At 39.1% G+C, this 18,314-nt stretch overlaps 1 protein-coding gene across 2 annotated transcripts in view; it reads left to right on the top strand.

The window, feature by feature from the left end:
• Positions 1 to 18,314, top strand: part of lrch4 (leucine-rich repeats and calponin homology (CH) domain containing 4) — a 54,506-nt gene that overhangs the window by 28,888 nt on the left and 7,304 nt on the right. The window contains exons 3-18 of one of the 2 annotated variants that reach the window (XM_037112253.1): positions 607 to 736; positions 1,011 to 1,116; positions 2,567 to 2,813; positions 3,779 to 3,875; positions 4,097 to 4,211; positions 4,343 to 4,452; positions 4,564 to 4,616; positions 8,515 to 8,670; positions 9,009 to 9,077; positions 9,272 to 9,326; positions 9,421 to 9,484; positions 10,623 to 10,724; positions 10,826 to 10,923; positions 11,276 to 11,413; positions 12,824 to 12,901; positions 13,262 to 18,048. In XM_037112253.1, the coding sequence (XP_036968148.1) occupies positions 607 to 736; positions 1,011 to 1,116; positions 2,567 to 2,813; positions 3,779 to 3,875; positions 4,097 to 4,211; positions 4,343 to 4,452; positions 4,564 to 4,616; positions 8,515 to 8,670; positions 9,009 to 9,077; positions 9,272 to 9,326; positions 9,421 to 9,484; positions 10,623 to 10,724; positions 10,826 to 10,923; positions 11,276 to 11,413; positions 12,824 to 12,901; positions 13,262 to 13,495 (1,852 nt within the window). In that variant the 3' untranslated portion in view covers positions 13,496 to 18,048. Of the gene's footprint in view, positions 1 to 606; positions 737 to 1,010; positions 1,117 to 2,566; positions 2,814 to 3,778; positions 3,876 to 4,096; positions 4,212 to 4,342; positions 4,453 to 4,563; positions 4,617 to 8,514; positions 8,671 to 9,008; positions 9,078 to 9,271; positions 9,327 to 9,420; positions 9,485 to 10,622; positions 10,725 to 10,825; positions 10,924 to 11,275; positions 11,414 to 12,823; positions 12,902 to 13,261; positions 18,049 to 18,314 lie in introns of those variants that run through there. The other variant, XM_037112254.1, reaches the window with a different exon arrangement.

Raw genomic sequence — 18,314 nt, forward strand, 5'->3', positions numbered from 1 at the left:
CAGTATAGCGGCGCGGCGCCGTTGTTCCACCATCTGGGGAGAACCCTGTATATATAATGTTGCAGTTTGTCTGACAAACTGGAAGGGTTTGAACTTGGCCTCTCTACGAACTGTACTTAAAAGTTGCATTTTAGCACATTGCAGCAGTCATCATTTTGCATCCATTCCACAGTTAGCAGTTTACAGGTGCATTGACGCCTTTAAGCGCAGCTTTTTTTTGAAAACTGCATGTGAACTTCAGTGTTTGTTTATGCTGGAGATGAAGAGAAGCTCTACAAATCCGGCCCAAACCTTCTTACAAAAACAGAAGCACACTGACTCTCCTACACACTGTAATTTTACTGTTGCTAGGAGACCAGAAAACCCATCCAGGTGGCTGGTAATACAGGCAGCCTAAGTGTAGGCTCAAAGCAAATATACTGTACAACAAAAAATAACATATTTTTAGACAGTAGCTAGTTAGCTACAACAATAAACTGTTTTTTCTAACTGTAATAACATATATTGGATAATAATTTTATTAAGGAGGTTTAAAGATAAAGTTTATATTTCTAGTTCAAATGGATTTGCCACTTGAATGACATCACTGTGTGCTTGTCCCCACAGTCGGAATCTTCTGTCCAGCTTACCCCCGTCGGTTTTTCAGCTCCCCCTCCTGCGAGTGCTCATCGTCAGCAACAACAAGCTGTGTTCACTGCCTGCCTCCATATACTCCCTCACACACCTCCGACAGCTGGTATGGTATACACATTTACACTCACACACACATTGCTATATATACTGTATATCTTGGCAACAGAATAGAGTTTAAACATTTCTACGGTGATAGTATCAAACTCCGACTGTATCACTAAAGTACTTTTTATGTCCTTGTAGGTCATTTTGAAAATTAAATGATATCTGTTTTATAGTCAGGGTTTTAAAGTCCAGATTATGTTCTGGTGCAATTAATTATCAATTGTCTGCACTGGTTTTAATTCACTATGTTTTTCTGTGTCTTTCTTTCTCAGGACGTAAGCTGTAATGAGCTTCAGAGTTTGCCACCAGAGCTTGGTCAACTAGAGTGTCTGAGGGACTTGAACCTGAGGAGGAACCAGCTCACCACTTTGCCTGAAGGTATAGACAAACTTGACCCCATCCATTAACCTAAAACTTCCTCTAGTTCTCCCTGATCACCTTGACTCATATTGCTCCATCCATCATTTCTCACCGCTCTTTGATGAACCCAACCAACTCCAGAAACCTCAGGATGCTTCTGCACAGTGTATTAGTTGTCGTCAATTGCTGTTCAGTGCATCTATAACTGTTGAAGAAGAGAAAGATCTCTCATTCACTGAAAATAAACTGTGTTATGCCTGCAATTAAACAAAATTGTATACCATGGTTTTGATGTAGGGTCTCTACAAATTAGATGGAGAGATAGATTGCATCATTATTGTGGAGCCATTGACCATTTACATGTAGAGGAATTGACTGCAAGCCTAATGGATCTTACACCATTAGTCCCTCTTTCCTAAACTCATTAGGAGGGATTGCGAATGAATAGATGTTGATGAAGCTTCTCTGTCATCCAGGTCATGGCTATACTAAGTGCTGTATCAAAGACAAGTTTCCTTCGATACAACTGCCTACGATGTAGCACTTAATGAAAATGACTAGACTTCCTCCTTTTTTCTAAATTAAAACTTCAGTTACCAAGTTATGATCTACATATAATAAATTGGTGTTAAGCCATCTTTAAATTGCAATTTGCTTTCTAATCTTTGCATTCCTTAAAGTGAAGTGTATAAGATATATTATGGAATACTGTCCACATATTTCACTTTAGACTTAATTGAAATACTGTTTAACTTGCATACAGATAAAAGTATGGTAAAATATTAAGGGGGCTAGCAATATCCATGCTATAACAGCTCTAATGGTAAAGCCAAGTACAGTTTTACAATACTAATTTAATCAATGTACAAATAACATTCACATCATAATCAACACTCAGCTGCTCTCAAACTCTTACTTATTACTTCCAATTGCCTCAGCTTTGCTGTTGATTGAATAATTCAATGCAACTGCCAGGAAATGACATTTTTGTGAAACATTAATGCAAGTATTGCAGAAAATTTGCAGCTGAAGTATCAGAAATTGTTGGAATGCTGAATGTAAACAGCACTTGTGTTTATTTTCAAGAACATTGTGAATGCTGTTCAGAGTATCTTAAGTAGCAACTTAATTGAAAGAGCTGAAAGGAGTTGAAGATTTAGTTGAGGGTTAAACACTGAGTGGAGTTAAAAGTGTATGAGATGAAATGAGCAAGTGTTAGATGAAGTGGAAGTACTCAAATAAATTAATGTCGATTCAAGTGTATAAAACATGTTAAAGCACTGAAAGCAGCAAGAGTAAATTGAGCCCGATAACAGCAGAAGTTATGGGAGTTAGAAGTTACTTGATTTGTTCAAACAAAAAAAGTAAAGTAAAAAAGTATTACTGATTTTAACTAGATATTTAGTTAAATACCAGAGATAGCATAGATGTTGTAACTAATATACCTCCACTTCTTGGTATCATTCAGAAATATCTGAGCTCCCCCTTGTCCGGCTTGATGTGTCCTGCAACCGCATTTCCCACGTGCCCTTGTGCTACCGCCACCTGCGACATCTTCAGAGTATCTTACTGGACAACAACCCACTGCAAATGCCACCTGCGCAGATCTGCTCCAAGGGCAAATACCATATCTTCAAGTACCTCAACATGGAGGCCTGCAAGAGGAGCCAGGAGGAGCTGGAGAGACACCTGAGGCCTACTGGATTCAACAGCTGGTAAGAAATAATGGAAAATAGATGTCTAGCCTCACTTCAAGGAATGAGCTCATTTCTGCTGGTCAAATTTTCTAGAAGAGATGTATTTTTTGTATTTTAGATATATTACAAATAATCATTACATGGTAATACATGAGTATTTTTTGGGCTTTTTGGTGAGCCTTAGATGTGTTGGTTTGTGTATATATTTTTGAACTTCTTAACATTTCTAGATTTTAGGCTTACTTCGTAATAGGAAAGAGTTTTAGGGAGGAATATTTCATCAGGCCAACGGTGGGTAGGCTTATAGGGACACTGGAATCAGAAGCGAGGCAATGCTTGAGTCCACACTATTCCGTATGATTCTACAGTGATTCTTACAGTAATGAATGGTGAAAATTGCCTTCAGTGGCCACTTATAACAGGTATTGCATTAATGTTTCTCAGGTTTTACAGTATAGTAGATAATCTAAGAAAGAAAAATTGGTGTGTTGACAGGAGTAACATGGCTGTCACATTTAAATGACAGTTGGACATAAGTACTGTTTACTGATAGCAGCAGCTACTGCAGCTAGTTATCATAGGATAAACGTGTTATGGAAATATTTTTGCCACCACGATATGCACTGATAGGCACACTCTCATGCCAAAATATGTATGATGTGAAAATGAGGAGAGAGATTAAATAAATAGTAGAAGCTACAGTAAATGTTGAAAACGGGAAATTGCTAATACATAATGACAGTGAAATGGTATGAGTGGCTGATGGGAAGCAGGGTTTGTCAATTATTTATAAACTTTCATGGACCACTTTTAGCTGCCTAGTGAGCCATTTCCATGATATAGACAGGACCAAGGACAGAGATAAGAGAGAATATTTGGCAGAAGAGTGCTGAGTTTGAGTCACTGCCCTTTAGACTAATGAACCTTTTACTTGATTGTGTGTTTAACTTGTCCTGATGTGTGCTCTAAATGTTTCCCTGCAGTCTGTCAGACCAGGAGCTGTTCACAGGTCAGTTTGGAGGGCTGGATTCTGGTTTCAACAGTGTGGACAGTGGCAGCAAAAGATGGTCTGGGAATGAGGTACAACTATTGGATCCCACGCACACACAGTCATTTATACCCTGGCATGTGTCTTCAGTGATCATACTATACATAATGATTATAACACGATATTAATATATGTTGGATGAAAATAAAAACTCTGATATGAATACAATGATACAAATACAGTCCTATTTAGCTGCAGTGTGACCAACAGACCACAGATCAATGACTCACTGACTACCTGTCTTTGTGTCCAGTCAGCAGATGACTTCTCAGAGCGTTCCCTCCGCATGGCTGAGGTCAGCAGAGATCAGAGGAACCTGGAGGAAGAGGAGGAGGAGGAGGAGGGATCCCCTCTGGAAGCTAATAAAGGTGAGGAAGGACACATTTGTTCTGTTTTTCATGTAAAAAAGAAAACATGGGTGAATTAAATAGTGAACAGTAAAAATCGTAAGTTTGAACATTTCTGAAACAATAGATTTGTATGCATGTTTTCTTTGCAGTGAATGGTGAAGCTGAGCACATGGACTTCATCGACAGCAGTGTGACAGAGGAAGAGGAGGAGGAGATCAGGATGGATCCACCCACACCTTCTCTCACAGCTCCACCTCTGGTACCAATCATTCACTGTCTGAGTAGTAATATTGTCAGATCTTGTTGTTGCTCAAAAACTTGTCTTGTTTGTAATAGAAAACAGGTTATTAACTGTGTCATTGATTTTCAGGATCAGCAGGAGAACTCCTCACTACCCCAAACCAAGGACTCAACAGTATGCAGGTATGCCTTTAAATCATGCTGTCAAAGATACCCTTTTCATGGCACTGCTCATTTTTTGGCTTAATAAACAACACAACATAGGAAAAATGGTTCAAAAATAAAACACTAATGGTTTAAAACACAACACAGTGATTGATTAAAGCACAACACGGTAGTATTGGTTTGAATTAAGAAAACATGGCTGCGCTGCTCTCTTTGGGTTCATGGTATATGTCTGTTGAACCTTTCCCTACACCCAATATGAGAAATGCTGTGGTTTGTTGTAATTCTGACCTGACCCAGCTGTGATGTAGCTTTGTTCTAAAGCAGCGGTCTCAAACTCAAATTATCTTGGGGCCACTGCTGGTATTGTCATTTTGTAGGAGGGCCACTACTACTACAAGAAAGTGCAGTATTTCTGAAAATGTTGTTTTCTATTTACCAATATAACGCTAACAGAATTTTTGGAGACATTTTTATATAACTTTTTAACAGTGAGTGTAGATCTTTTTTTTTTATCTAGCCTTAAATGACTTATTGAAACTTTGCACTAAACTAACACATGAAATATATTTCTGTTTTATTCCTTGAAGTAGAAGTAAACATCTGTATGCACATTAGTGTTTGTTTTTGTTGGGTTTTTTTGTATTTTTTTGCCCTTTCATTGCTTTATGGACAGGACAGCTTGAGGGATGACAGAAAATGGGATTGAGGGGGGATCATCTCTTCAGTTGTCATCATGTGATCCAATAAGCACAAGCCTAATTAATTCAAAGCAAATAGGAAAATTGTGTGTCAGAAAAAACTGGAAGAGGGCACTGGTCTGGGTGTAGCAGGAATAAAAGGTGATTGAAAAAAAAATACACTTCCAATTTGTAAAACCTCGGAAGGAAGGAAGGAAGGAAATAAAAAGGGTGTATTGGAAGTTTCTTTTCTTCTATAGCGCCATTGCTGGCTGAGGCTCATAATGACTTCAGCCGAGGTCTTGTTTGTCTACAGCTCTTGTCCAAAGGTATTCCAGTAAATTTGAAAAGTATTTACATCACGTTTAATTCTACTCTTCATTTCTACTGGTTGGAAACAGAGTCGTTGATGTACTCAGTCACTCCAAGTGACAAAGACAGACAAGGACTTTCCACTTTTTTGCTGTCTTTTTCCTTCCTTGTTTTACAAGGTCACTTTACAAGGTATTTAAAGAGCTGGGAAAAGTCAATAGACTGCAGTTCCCATTACTTACAATGTTAGACACTCACTGCCCCTCAAACTGTGCATACTGAGTGCTTGTGGCTGCTGTTATCTCGAAAAGTTAACAGTCTTGACTGGCCTGACTCACCCAGTCTTCACATTTATTACTTTGTGGCAACAGAACAGCATTTTCAATGTTCATGTATCTGTTGAAAGCCAACATAAATCCAGGAATGTCAGAGGATATGTAAGAACAAAACACAATACTGCTAGAGTCAAGATATTTCTGTATGTGGTGCTGCTGAAACAATGAGTTGTGTATAGTTCTGTATAGATATTCAACATTTTTGCTTGAAAAAGAGCATAGAAGATTAATTGATCACATTAATTAATTTGCATAGATTTTCTTTTGATCGACTAATTGTTCAGTCAACTAATTGGTGATTAGTTCTTACCAACCGCATTATAAACAATACAGACTATTAAGATATTTCACCCAACTTGTTGTATCTTAAAGTGAAACTCTCGCCAAAAAGCAACCCAGGCTTCTTTTGTGAGTAAATCTTAAAAATGCTTCTTTCGTTGTAAATATGCTTTTCCACGAAGGTTTGACTCGTGTGCATTCACACACAAAAAAGACTAGGCTGCATTTTGGTGAGAGTTTTACTTAATCCCTAGTGTAAAATGTTCTGTAGTGCCTCTTCCAACATTTACAAACTGTAGAAAGATTAAAGTTGTAAAAAGCTTCTCTGCTACCTGCTGTTGTCTGATTATCAGCTGAGAGAGATCCCTTGTCATACCTGGTGTCATTTCCCACACATGCTGCTACATGACAAAAAGCACAGCCAAATGGAGTAAAGCCACTGACGACTGTTCCCCTAGTAGAAAAAACAATTGACCACTCAAAACTTTGTAGGCAGATTATATGGACATAATCACTCTGTGGCCACAGTAGCACAAGAAAGCTACATCCTTGAAAATCTGTTCCAGAAATATGGCCAACAAAATGGTGTCAAGCATGGAAGAGATGCATATATCTGTCTCACATGTTGCAATGTACAGAATAACTGCTATAATTTTGCTATATTAAAACTGCTCCCAGGAACTGAGTTGACTGAAAATGTTGGTATGTTTGCAACAGAGTAATGCCACTGCCAAACAGAAACTGGCTGTCATGAGCATGAAGTCAGTCCAAAGGAATGAAGTGGTCTGATTATCAGGCTAAAACACTGTAAGAATTTTTTTGACAAACATCCAGCTATATTTTCTCTGGTTAGATGTTGACCCCTGTCACATTGTGGTTTGGGGCACAGGCTCATTGATTAAAACTTGTTTCTTAATAATCATATTTTCCTTTCCATGCAGTGTTGTCAGCAGTAGCCACATTTATGCCTTGTAGTTGCTGAAGCTCAGCAGGCAGCTTTTATCATGCTGCTCTGTTGTTCTGTAACCACATTGTTAAGATTTAGTGTCCTGCTAGTCCACTGGCCAAATATTAATATTCGATGCAGGGCCATTGTTCTCAGCCTTTGGAGCAACATGCTGCATATGCTTCATTGTTCTAAATCTTTGAGTTTTATTAACTGTGCTCAGGCCAAATTCCTAACATTAATTCAGTGCTCCAACCATCATTAAGCCTTATATACTGTACATGATTAGAATCTAGTCACTGGACTGCCATTTTCCTGAGTTAGGGAGATTTGCTTGAACTGTTGCACAATCCTACAATCATATTGTAGCTTGAACAAACGGATGTTCCACATCTTGGCTTCCAACACTTCCTTTGGGACTCCTATAAATAGAATACAGAGACTTAAAATGGAAACTCAACACACAGTCTCCAAACAGCTTTTACATTTAAGTGATAAAACGATTTAACAGACCCAGCCTTCAGAATAGAGGCGCAAATCTGTCAAATCTCCACAAAAGACTTGAGTTCATAGGCGGTCTAAAGCATTAATCTGCTCTCATTTATTTGTAAAACTGCTTGGAACCTGAATTTAGCCTAGGTACAATCTTCACCCATTGCAGTGCACAGTAGAGTTTGACTGGCCAACATGAAACTTGAAATGCAAATAAAGTGCATTATTTTGATATTTATTACCACTTACACAAGTTGACCCTTAAAAATTGGTGGTTTTAAGGGTTGAGTGCAACCAGTTCAGAGTGTTTAAAGCTTATGTCACAACTCCTTCCTGGGCCCAAATGCAGTCGGCAGTACTGGGGACTGCATTGCAAAGAAACTGGTCCACATAAAATTAATTTATTTTAAAGATGTAATCTGTATTTTTAAAAATGACAAGACCTTTGTTATGTTTTCCAACTGTATCCAACTATGTTCAAAACCATAGAAATCCACAAGTTTACTAAAGGAGAGAGAGTGTCTCATTTGGTCGCCTGGATACAGGGAGTGAGACTAAGCTTAACATGAATAAAATTAAAAAATTACCTTGTCCATGAGAATTTTTGTTTAAGTCATTTCAGATTTTCATCAGCAGTGGTAGATGTGTAATGTTGGGTTTGCCACCAGCAAGTCTGACTGTGAGATAAATGTGTTTATGGATGTTATCGGCTCAAGTGTTTATCCTTCCCAAACAGCCAGATTACTTTACTGTACAGAAGTTGCAAACTAGCTAGAGTAGCTAGAGTAACCCAAAGCACCAGAAACAGGACATTCAGGTCAAAGTATTCAATATCATATGCCTCGTTGGCGTTCTCCTAATCTCCTCTCCAGGACCAGCCTGCATGTAGAGGTAGGCCCCCCATCCTCGACATCCTCCTCTCCCCTGTCCCCCTCAAGCCCCACCATGGAGGAGCGGAGAAGGCCGGGCACCCTGTTCATCTGGCAGGAGAGAGAGCGTCAACAGCAGCAGCAAAGAGAAAAGGCCAAGTAAGTACTCATTTACAGTCTGTATAAAGCCATTCTAAAACCAAACTAGAGAGGGTATCATCTGTGCTGATTTGCCCAGAACAAATGTCAGAAAATATTTCAGAATTTACCGCTGGTAGAGGAAGAAGCATTTGATGCCATATTAGAAGGGGGTTGTAGTGTTTGAATAGACTGTCAACACGAATGTGACTCTGTGTTTCCCTTGTCACTGGAGCGCTGTGTGAATATAAATGTGTATAGTTTGTGTTGTAAGGAGCCACTCTCTGTCAGAGGCTACTCCCTTCAGTCTGTCTCAGATCTAATTATACGCTCTCCATGTCAAAACTCTAATTTTGCAGTTTGCTGAAGTCATCCACCAAAACAGGAAGTCATGTGGCCACTGCACCACAGACAGGAAGTAGCTCGGCGTAAGTAAGGCCTGTTGAACATGATAAAACACAGTGGCAAAACAGCAGAGACTCATGACCGAGTGAATCTTTGAGTTATGCTCACTTCCATTTATTCTTCAGTTTATGTTGAGTTACAAACAGAGTGAAACTTGAGGGTGTGGAAAGTGTTGGGTGTATGTAGTGAACAACTCTTGGTGTGTGTCTCCCCCTAGTGGTGGATCTCCAGAGAACAGCAACTCCCACTCAGGACTTCGGCAGCGATGTGCAGTGAGTAGTGCTCCTTATTCCTTCAGTTAACGGATAATAACAGATAATGTGAGTCCATTATTGAAAATGTGAATGTTGTCCCTTTCTTTATTAGAGTGCTGATCAGATGAGCACAGCGTCTCCTTCAGTACATCTACATCGCTCCAGCAGCGGAATAGGTATTGCGCAAACACGCGCGCACACACACACACACACACACCATAAATGGATGTAGAGATGACCTTAATCTGGCTGCATATTTATACCTTTTCTTGCTCCACCACTCCACAAAGAAAAAGTACAATTGATCATGGTTCATCAGCAGGGTTTGCCAACAGTATCAGAACACCTGTACCTGGTGGAATACCTCTCTCATCATTATTTAATGTCAGAAGGATGATCAATGATCAATCTTGAGAGCTCATATTTAAACAGACTACAAAGTGCTTCACAATTCAGGATCAAATGTAAATATCACTTGATGTAAATTAAAAGATTAAGAGAATTAATCACACATGAACAATTTCAAATTAAGTTTATAAATGCACCTCTGAGTGACATTTTCCTGAATGCTATATACTGAAACATAATCCATGAAAACTAAACAATGTTTTACTGTGTGGTTTAATTTCACCCACAGCTACCTCTATATGTGTATGCTGGTCTGAAGTGTGCATGAGGGCCACACATTCTCAAGGCATACGCATTGTTTTTGTGCGTACACTTTGTTTATGTATCTAGCCCCAGGTGTTTTGTTGCTGTTGTTTCCTGACACCTCTACCTGTTTACACTGGCCATTTTGGACTATCTCTTTTCTCATACTTCAGATCAGCTGTTGAGGGAAAATTAAAATTTATGGGTGAAACTAACCAACATTACCATGGGTTAAACTGACTTTTTCTGAGCACTTGGGGAGCTTTTGTCAGTAGCCAAAAGAATTCATTTTAAAAAAGTTTAAAACATGTAATAACTATGATAACTCAGGTGCAGCAACAGTCCCATGCTTTTGTCTGTCACCTCCTCTGACAGTAAACACACACTGGTAGTAGCTAGCTATGTAGTTAAGGAAATCCTTTTCATGGTTGGTGACAGCCAGTGTTTAATATTACCCTCAACACACACTCAGAAAAGGGTTGTAGGAGGTGAGAAACGAAATGAAGGAAATTAATTAAGAGGTGCTGGATTATTTACCCTGTGTTAACAGATGTGTATTATCAATAGATATTGATATTTTAGAGGTATAAAGATGTGCTTTGTGAATGTGTCTTTAGTAACTTAACACTTAGCTCTTAACATGGACCTAAATGTTTGTGTCAGATGTCCCATCCTGCCCGAAGACATCCCCTCCACCTGGCCAGGCCCAGAGACCAAACAGCTTCCTGTTTCGCACCTCATCCCGCAGCAATGTCAAACCCACAGGTACACAGCCAACACAACTTGACACAAGATAACACACACACCCTTCACACTTTATTTAGTGCTTAGAAATGTTCTTACAATGTTTATTGTCTTTGTGTCAGGGTCAATCTTTACTCTTGGTGAGTCTGGCAGAAGTGAGTCTCGTACGATGCTGCGTTCTCCTAAAGAGGAGAGACCAGATATCACACAACTACGCAAGGTACGTACCCACAACACAGATGTTTTTTAAGTTTTACACGTTTAAGTGTGTAGGAGCTGTGTTTTTCTTTTCTGCATGCTCTCCAATGCTCCTGTGCTGTACGAAGATCATTTCTCAATCCTTTAAGTTTCTTTTAATTGAATAACTTCTTGCACACTGTGAAAGTATCACACATTTATTCTGTCAGTGTCTCCTGAGCTTGTTGACAATTTAAGTTGCTTACAGTTGACATATGCTAAACATCATTATGATAGTCTTTGGGTTATAGTAGTTGGTGTCCCTTGGCAGTCTAATAGGCTGTTTAATATGGATAAGAATAAATATCTGACACGCTCTCTGTCTCTTTCCTCAGACTCTGGAGTCTCGACTGAAGATCACTCTACCAGAGGATCTCGGAGAGGCCTTATCCAATGGCACCATCCTCTGCCAGCTGGTCAATCAGATTCGAGCCCGCTCCGTGTCAATTATCCACATTCCCTCCCCAGCAGTGGTAAGTCTGAACTACCGAATCCTGTCATCTCCTCCTGTCACAAACTCAAACTGCAGTGTGCACCAAGGGTTTTCCTGCTACAGCCTTACTTGTTTTCACGGGGTACTAATGTTAGCTAACTTTGAATAGAAATTACTGTGTGAGCAGTCTCTGGCACAAGAATTTGCTTCAGGTTGAATTTGTGATTCTTCTCATCATCTGTCACATTTCGACAGGTCTCTAAAACATCTCTTACTACAATCACTCAGCTCAGCCATTTGTCTTCATACCAATCTGCATTTCATTTATAGGTGGTCCAGCATTTTCTCCCTATTTCTTACAAAAAGATGAGTTATCTGAACTAAACTAACAACATCTGTTTTAAGCGTTCACCATAGGAGAGGGTGTGAGGAGGTTTATTCAGTTAGTTGATAGGTACATCCTCACTGTTAGCTGCCAATAAATCCTACACACTGGACCTTTAAGTGGCTACTTCAAGTTTAAAAGTTTGAATGTTTAAAAAACATTTTACGTTGTGTAAATTCTGCAAAAAAAGCTAGTGGCGGGGACATGGAGTAATTTGAGGACACAAACTAATGAGTCATCTGCACAAATAATTCATTTGAGGGGAGACAGTTGATATTTTGAGAGCATAATTCTAGACAACATAGCATTGCTCTAATCGATTAATTACATTATAATCATCTGACAGCACATCACAGTGTCCAACCAAAGAAGCTACAAATGCAAAGTGCAGGAATAATGTATTTACTCACTGAATTGTGGTGTCAGTTTGGCAGAATTTGACTCCAACTGAGATTAAACAATGTCCACAAGAGTCAAAGTTTAGCGCCTCTTTAGCTAACACAGACTGCAACTTGTTTACGTCTGTGTGTCATCGTTGCAGTGTAACAGCCATAAACTGGCAGGAAGTAAGACAATTCTGGAGTTCAAACCTTTTTAAGGGATGGATACAACTGTGGCTCACAAAATCCTTTTCAGTCTGAATAAATAAAATTCACCGACGTTAACGCCACAAAGAGTCATGAAGTATTGACTACAAGTCAAACTAACAGGAAAATCTGTTTAGAGCGCTGGCATGTTTTAATAAGAATAGTACTGCAAATACTGTATTCATATACACTTTTATGTCATTTCTACTTCACGGGGTGTTTTTGCAGTGTTCACTTCCTATCAGCAATCTCAAACCTTCTACACACAGTTTCACATGAGAAGCCTACCAGCAAAATAAAATCAAAGGAAATGGGGAGACTTTTTACCATAATGAAATCAAATTCATTTCTCTCTGTGGTTGAGCCATATGAGAAGTCAAAGCATCCTTATCCCAACTAATGAAAAATATTTATATCACAGCAGTGTTTCATTTCAACATTATGTCAACTGAATGAGGTTGCCTGATATTATTTTCAGCCAAAGCTGAGCTCAGCAAAATGTCGACTCAACGTGGAGAACTTCATCGCTGCATGTCGGAAGCTGGGAGTCCCTGAGGTAAAGCCTGATTATGATTCTCACTGACTTCCTGTCCTTTCAGTACAACGTCTGACTTTAATATTGTTTCTTAAAAGCCTCTCAAAAATGCGACTTTTCTAGTAGTTAGTAAAAATAGATTTTTCAATGTGCTTTAAGCTCAGTTGTGTTGCTACATTGTTCCTCTCAGGGTTGGACTGATGACGGTGTTTGAAGGCCTTTTGTCCTGAATTGAATCATGTCTTCAAGAAAAATATCTGACCCATACATCAGCCCAACCCTAACTTTGCTGTTTGTAATGCTATTCTGTTTTGTCCTCTCTTGTCTCCTAGTTTTAACAATGTAACTACTTGTATTTTCCTCCTGTGTGTGTGGGCCCAGATGGATGTGTGTGTGTGCTCTGATGTGCTTCTGTGTAAGTTGCCCGCTGTGCTGCGCTGTGTGACGGCCCTGCTGGCCGTGGAGGTGCGGGAGACGGCGGAGGAGCCGCCCCACCTCCACTCCTCACCTTCATCGCCATCGTCGTCCTCCTCGCTGCTGTCCACAGACTTCCTGCTCTTCTACTGTGCAGCCATGGCCCTGCTCTACGTCCTCTACTGCTACCTGCTCTCATAGAGGAGCAACACACAGTACCTATATTCACATGATTAACTGAACACACACACACTCACAGTCAAATCTGTAGAGTTTTTAAACCCAGTTTCAGTGTGTATACCCTCCATGGCTATAGACATACGAGTGTGTGTTGACTCTCCATAGCTGCACTGGTTGGATGTTGGAGCCATATAGAGCATACAGCCGAGCACCTTTTTAAGAAAACAAACAGAATACACCACATAACAGCTCTTCATTTAGACACTTAGAACAATAGAATGCACTACGCTGAAGGACAGATACTGTATGAGATTAGACAAACAGGGAATTGCCTTAGCCTAGTTTAGCCTTCACTCTATAACGCACAGCATGTTTAATTGTCAGAGGCAGAGCTGCTCCACACGGACAAACACTCTTAATTGGTTGAGACATGAGTGGGCAGAGCAAAGGTACAACACCCTCAGTTTTCTACCTGCGTAGACAAACAGCTGTGATGCAAGCTTCATTGTTTGTGTGTACACACAAGATTCACATTGTCGCCACTAGAGAGCAGATCAGGGCCCAATCATCACTGGCTCATTCTTGAATACCTTCCTTGCGAATGTCTTATTTGGCGTATTGTAAATTGAGCTCAACTGTGAGGTTCTGGAGGTGGCAGTCCTTGTACATATTCAGACTCTAGGATGTTGATCATAAGCCATATAGTCCTAACCACCCTAGATCGACTCTGGTGGTGTTCCGTCTGTTTTAAGAGAAACTTTTTTTAAATTTTTTTTTATTGATGTCGAGGTACCACACTGCCTACAATTGGAAAGTGTAACAGCGACATCTGAACCTGCAGAAGTTTTTTTGGTTATCGAGTTACTGCTGCCATGAGTGGGTTGTTTACATAACATTGACCAGCTTTGTTTTTCTGACATGCTGCCTTGGTTTTTCCAGAGGAAAAAAGTGTTCAAAGGTGTGACAATGGCTGTAAGTCAGACCGTTTGCCAATGTCGCACACAGTCTTGTACCTTTGCCCTTTTTTACATTCCTGAAATCTTTGTTTTTGATTTGAGTCAAATGTTTTATGGTCAAGTTTCATCTTGTAGTTGGCTGGCATGGTTTCCCGGCTAAAAACTCTTTAGAAACATCAGTGGAGTGAATGAGTGGGGAAAATCGCATCCAGAACCAGAGTCATTCAAAAAGTGGCCAGTCATCGTTGAGCTCTGCGTAAGTAAATTTGGTGACACTGCGCTGGTGTTGTTTAGACCACTGGGACCAAACTCTGTGAGCTTTTGTACAATGTTGTCTTTTCAGAGTCCGCTGGTAACCTGACTTACCAATTGGATCCTCCATGTGTAGTTGTTGATGCCTGAGGATGTGCACAACAGATGCTCTAAAAGCAGGATGTGCAGGGTAGCCATCATGTGCACTTGAGGGCATAGTTGAACTTAAGGCTGACTTATCTGTGAGGGTTTTTTTTTTGTTTTGTTGTTGGAATTATTTTGGGCCACTGAAAAGGGCAGTACAACAAGCAGTAAACACAGCATTTGTCATATGTCCTAAGGATTGTTATAATTCATTTGGACGTGTGCTTGTGTCCACCTGATGATTATTAGTCCAAAATTCACTCCCTTTTTATGTCTGTTTTGGTCTCCACCAACTCCTGAGTTAGTCCAATACTCCAGATACATAGGAGAAAAGGAGGCAAACAGCAAAATTATTACCCAAACTCAGAAACGGTGATATATCAAGTCAGCAGACAGGTTCAACAGCTTACTTAAACGGTGACATTCCTATTTATTATGAGACACTGCTGGTTTGGTGTATTTCTCAGCATCACTCAGCCAGAGACACTGTAGTTCTTTAGCCCTGCTCACCAAGTTTTAACTTGATTGATTATTTGTGCGTTCAGAGCAGCTCAACCTCTGAGAATTATTCAAACCGCAGTCTGTTTGTTTATTTAGAGAAGCTGTTCAAGTAACCTGAGACTGAACTGTGAATGTGATTTTTAGCCTTGAGACAGATGCAAGTTAATGAAAGTGGAAGCTGGATGTTACGTAATGTTATGTCTGACACTAAAATGTGACAGTGAGACAAATGATACAGTGCCTCTTAATGATTATTGACTAAGACCAGACCCTTTATGTCTGCTATGTTAACTGTGAGCAGCAGGGGGCGATGTCGCTGCATTATTCCCACTCCAAACTGACGGTACAAACTCCTCCAAGAGGTTGTGTGTGTGTGTCTTTTTGTCGTTGACACTGGTCCCTTTGACCAGCTGTCTTCATGTTTGTATAAATGTAAACAGGTTATTAAATTATTGCTTTTTTTTTATTTATTTCAAATCTGTTTTGTTTTTCTGTTTTACTGTTTTCGAGGTGAGACAGCAGAGGCTTCACCGGGTTAGTTCATCCTGTTATAAAAGCTTTGTGAAATCAGTGTGTGTGCTTTAAATCACAAACACAGGTAAAATAGATTAAATCAATACTCAATTATTCGCAGTTAAAATAACATTGATTCTTTAAAAGTTTTCCTTTTCATTGGATTGGTAAATAATTGATTCCCTCGAGGCTACTCATTGAACTGAGCGTCAGACGGCCTCTGCTGTTTCTACCACACGCTGTGTCTGGCTCATGGCTCATAGAAGGTCAGTGTCTGCGACTAAACACAGATTGGAATCCGATTATAATGCCTATTTCACTGATGTTTGGTTTCAAAACTAACATCAAGGGGAAGATTTTTGGGATTGTGCTGCTAAAACCCTTGAAACCTTCTTATCAAGGCCTCTGAACCAACATTTAAATTGTAATGGCACCCGAAAAACATTCTTCTGAGACCATAATTAATGAATTAAAAGCCTAAAGGTAATGTCAGGGGAAAATTAAATGAAGAACATTTTTAGACTTTTATTTATCCCCCCATGCGATTGTGGTAAGAAAGAAACGTCATAATATCAGAGGTAAATAGTACTGACATTATTTGTTGGTTTAACCTTACTCTAATTTAGCTGAGCAGGACAGATTATGAAACAGTTCAATATTAATTAAATAACAATGAACGAAATTTCATGAATACATTGTGTAGGAAATAAATCTATAATTTAATAAATTATATAAACTATACATTGTGATGAAATGTTATTTTGAGTTAATTTTTTGTCATAGAAACTAACTTCAAAATTCCCCTTGTCTCTTTTATTTAATGATTATATTATGATTTATAATGACACTTCATCCATGTCACAGTTTATCTCCTGATGCTTTTATAATATTAGGACAGGGGTGTTATCTCCACTTGGCACACCTTGCTTCTTCCACAAGCTCAGTGACTGTTCCAAAATTTAGCCTGTTAGCTCCTGTTAGCTTGAGCGATGGTGCTGAAGTATATCTGAATCAACCATCCAGCTGCTGCAGCAAATAGATGCATAGATTACTGCTGATTTTACATTGTGATGATGTCACAGATTTAAAATCACCTTGTTCGACTCAAGGACAGTTAAACGGATATAAAGCCTGCATGAATCAAATATTTACGTATTTAAGAGTCTTTTTTGGGCAATCGTAATTTTTCACTGCAATACCACCACTGGGAACTAGGCAAATTTGGAAGCATGACTGAGCAACGCCCTCATGTCCATGTCTATGATCATTCATGACTTGAATTGCTACAGTCATAGCTAGCACCTGTAGGTCAGGAACATCAAAAACCTGCAGAAATGACCCAGTCAGTTAGCTGCTGTTGCTAACGTCAGCTTTTCTCTTTGATTTTCAGTAGCAATGCAGGTGATGAATCAGCTAGCTCGTTAGCCAGCTCATTTAGAAGCATGTGTAGCTATGCTGAGCTTAGTGAGGCTCTTGTTGGTTAATTTAGAATGACTCTAGCATTATTGTTGCTCAAGCTAACAAAAGCTAACTAGCTAAAAGAGCAGGCAGTGTTGACACCACTGTCATGAAAGTGACATGAAATTAAAATGGAGAAATAAATAACTAATTTTAAATACATTTCTACAATGTAGTAAAAATCAACAAGTCAATCTGTTGAAATGAAAAGAAGAAATATGCGAAAAATATAATTAGAATAATTCATTATTGGTTCAGGTTTATTTTAAACAATGTATTCATGATTATTTCATAATATCTTTCGCTATTTATTGAACCATGAGCTCTTTGGGTTCTGAATAATAACAAGCCATTCTGTTGGTGTACAACACAATGTTAATTTGCATCCACCATCCATTTCATGTCCTCGTCTCTGCTGTTGTCTGGAGCTCAGATTGTCCGCTGTACAAACCTCCCCTCCCATGGCTGATATTTTTTATTAGCCTGCTGTTAAAATGAAAATTTATACTGTTTCAATTCAAGTGTATATTTTATAAATGAAACTGGATAAGCAACACACAGTAATTGATTCACTGGCTTAGACCAAGCTATATTCTTAAATATGTTAGCGGAACAGAAGTGCTGTTGTATTTTATATTTATATGATACCCTTGTATTATTAAGAATCCGTTTTGAGTTTATATAAATCTATATGTAAAGTTCTTTTTCCTCCCGCTGTAAAGAAATTATTAAAAACAAACTTTGACCATGTGCTGTTTGTCTGCTTGCTTGCCTTCCTGCTTTTGCTTCATCTGCCAAAAACTCTGACTGTAATCAGGATATCTGCTGCTGCTTTGGTCTTGTTTTGACCAGGAAAAAAACAGGTCACACAATGACAAGTAAGCACACCTAAGTTTGAAAGTAGACATTTTTAAACCATTTTCAAATTTTACTGCTTGCCCATGTTCAAACATGTCAGATTTTAATTGGGTTAGTCTGATGATATTCTATTTTTCTTATAAAAAAAAAAACCTGTG

The sequence above is a fragment of the Acanthopagrus latus genome, chromosome 10 (genome assembly GCF_904848185.1).
Source record: "Acanthopagrus latus isolate v.2019 chromosome 10, fAcaLat1.1, whole genome shotgun sequence".
NCBI classification, from domain to species: Eukaryota; Metazoa; Chordata; class Actinopteri; order Spariformes; family Sparidae; genus Acanthopagrus; species Acanthopagrus latus.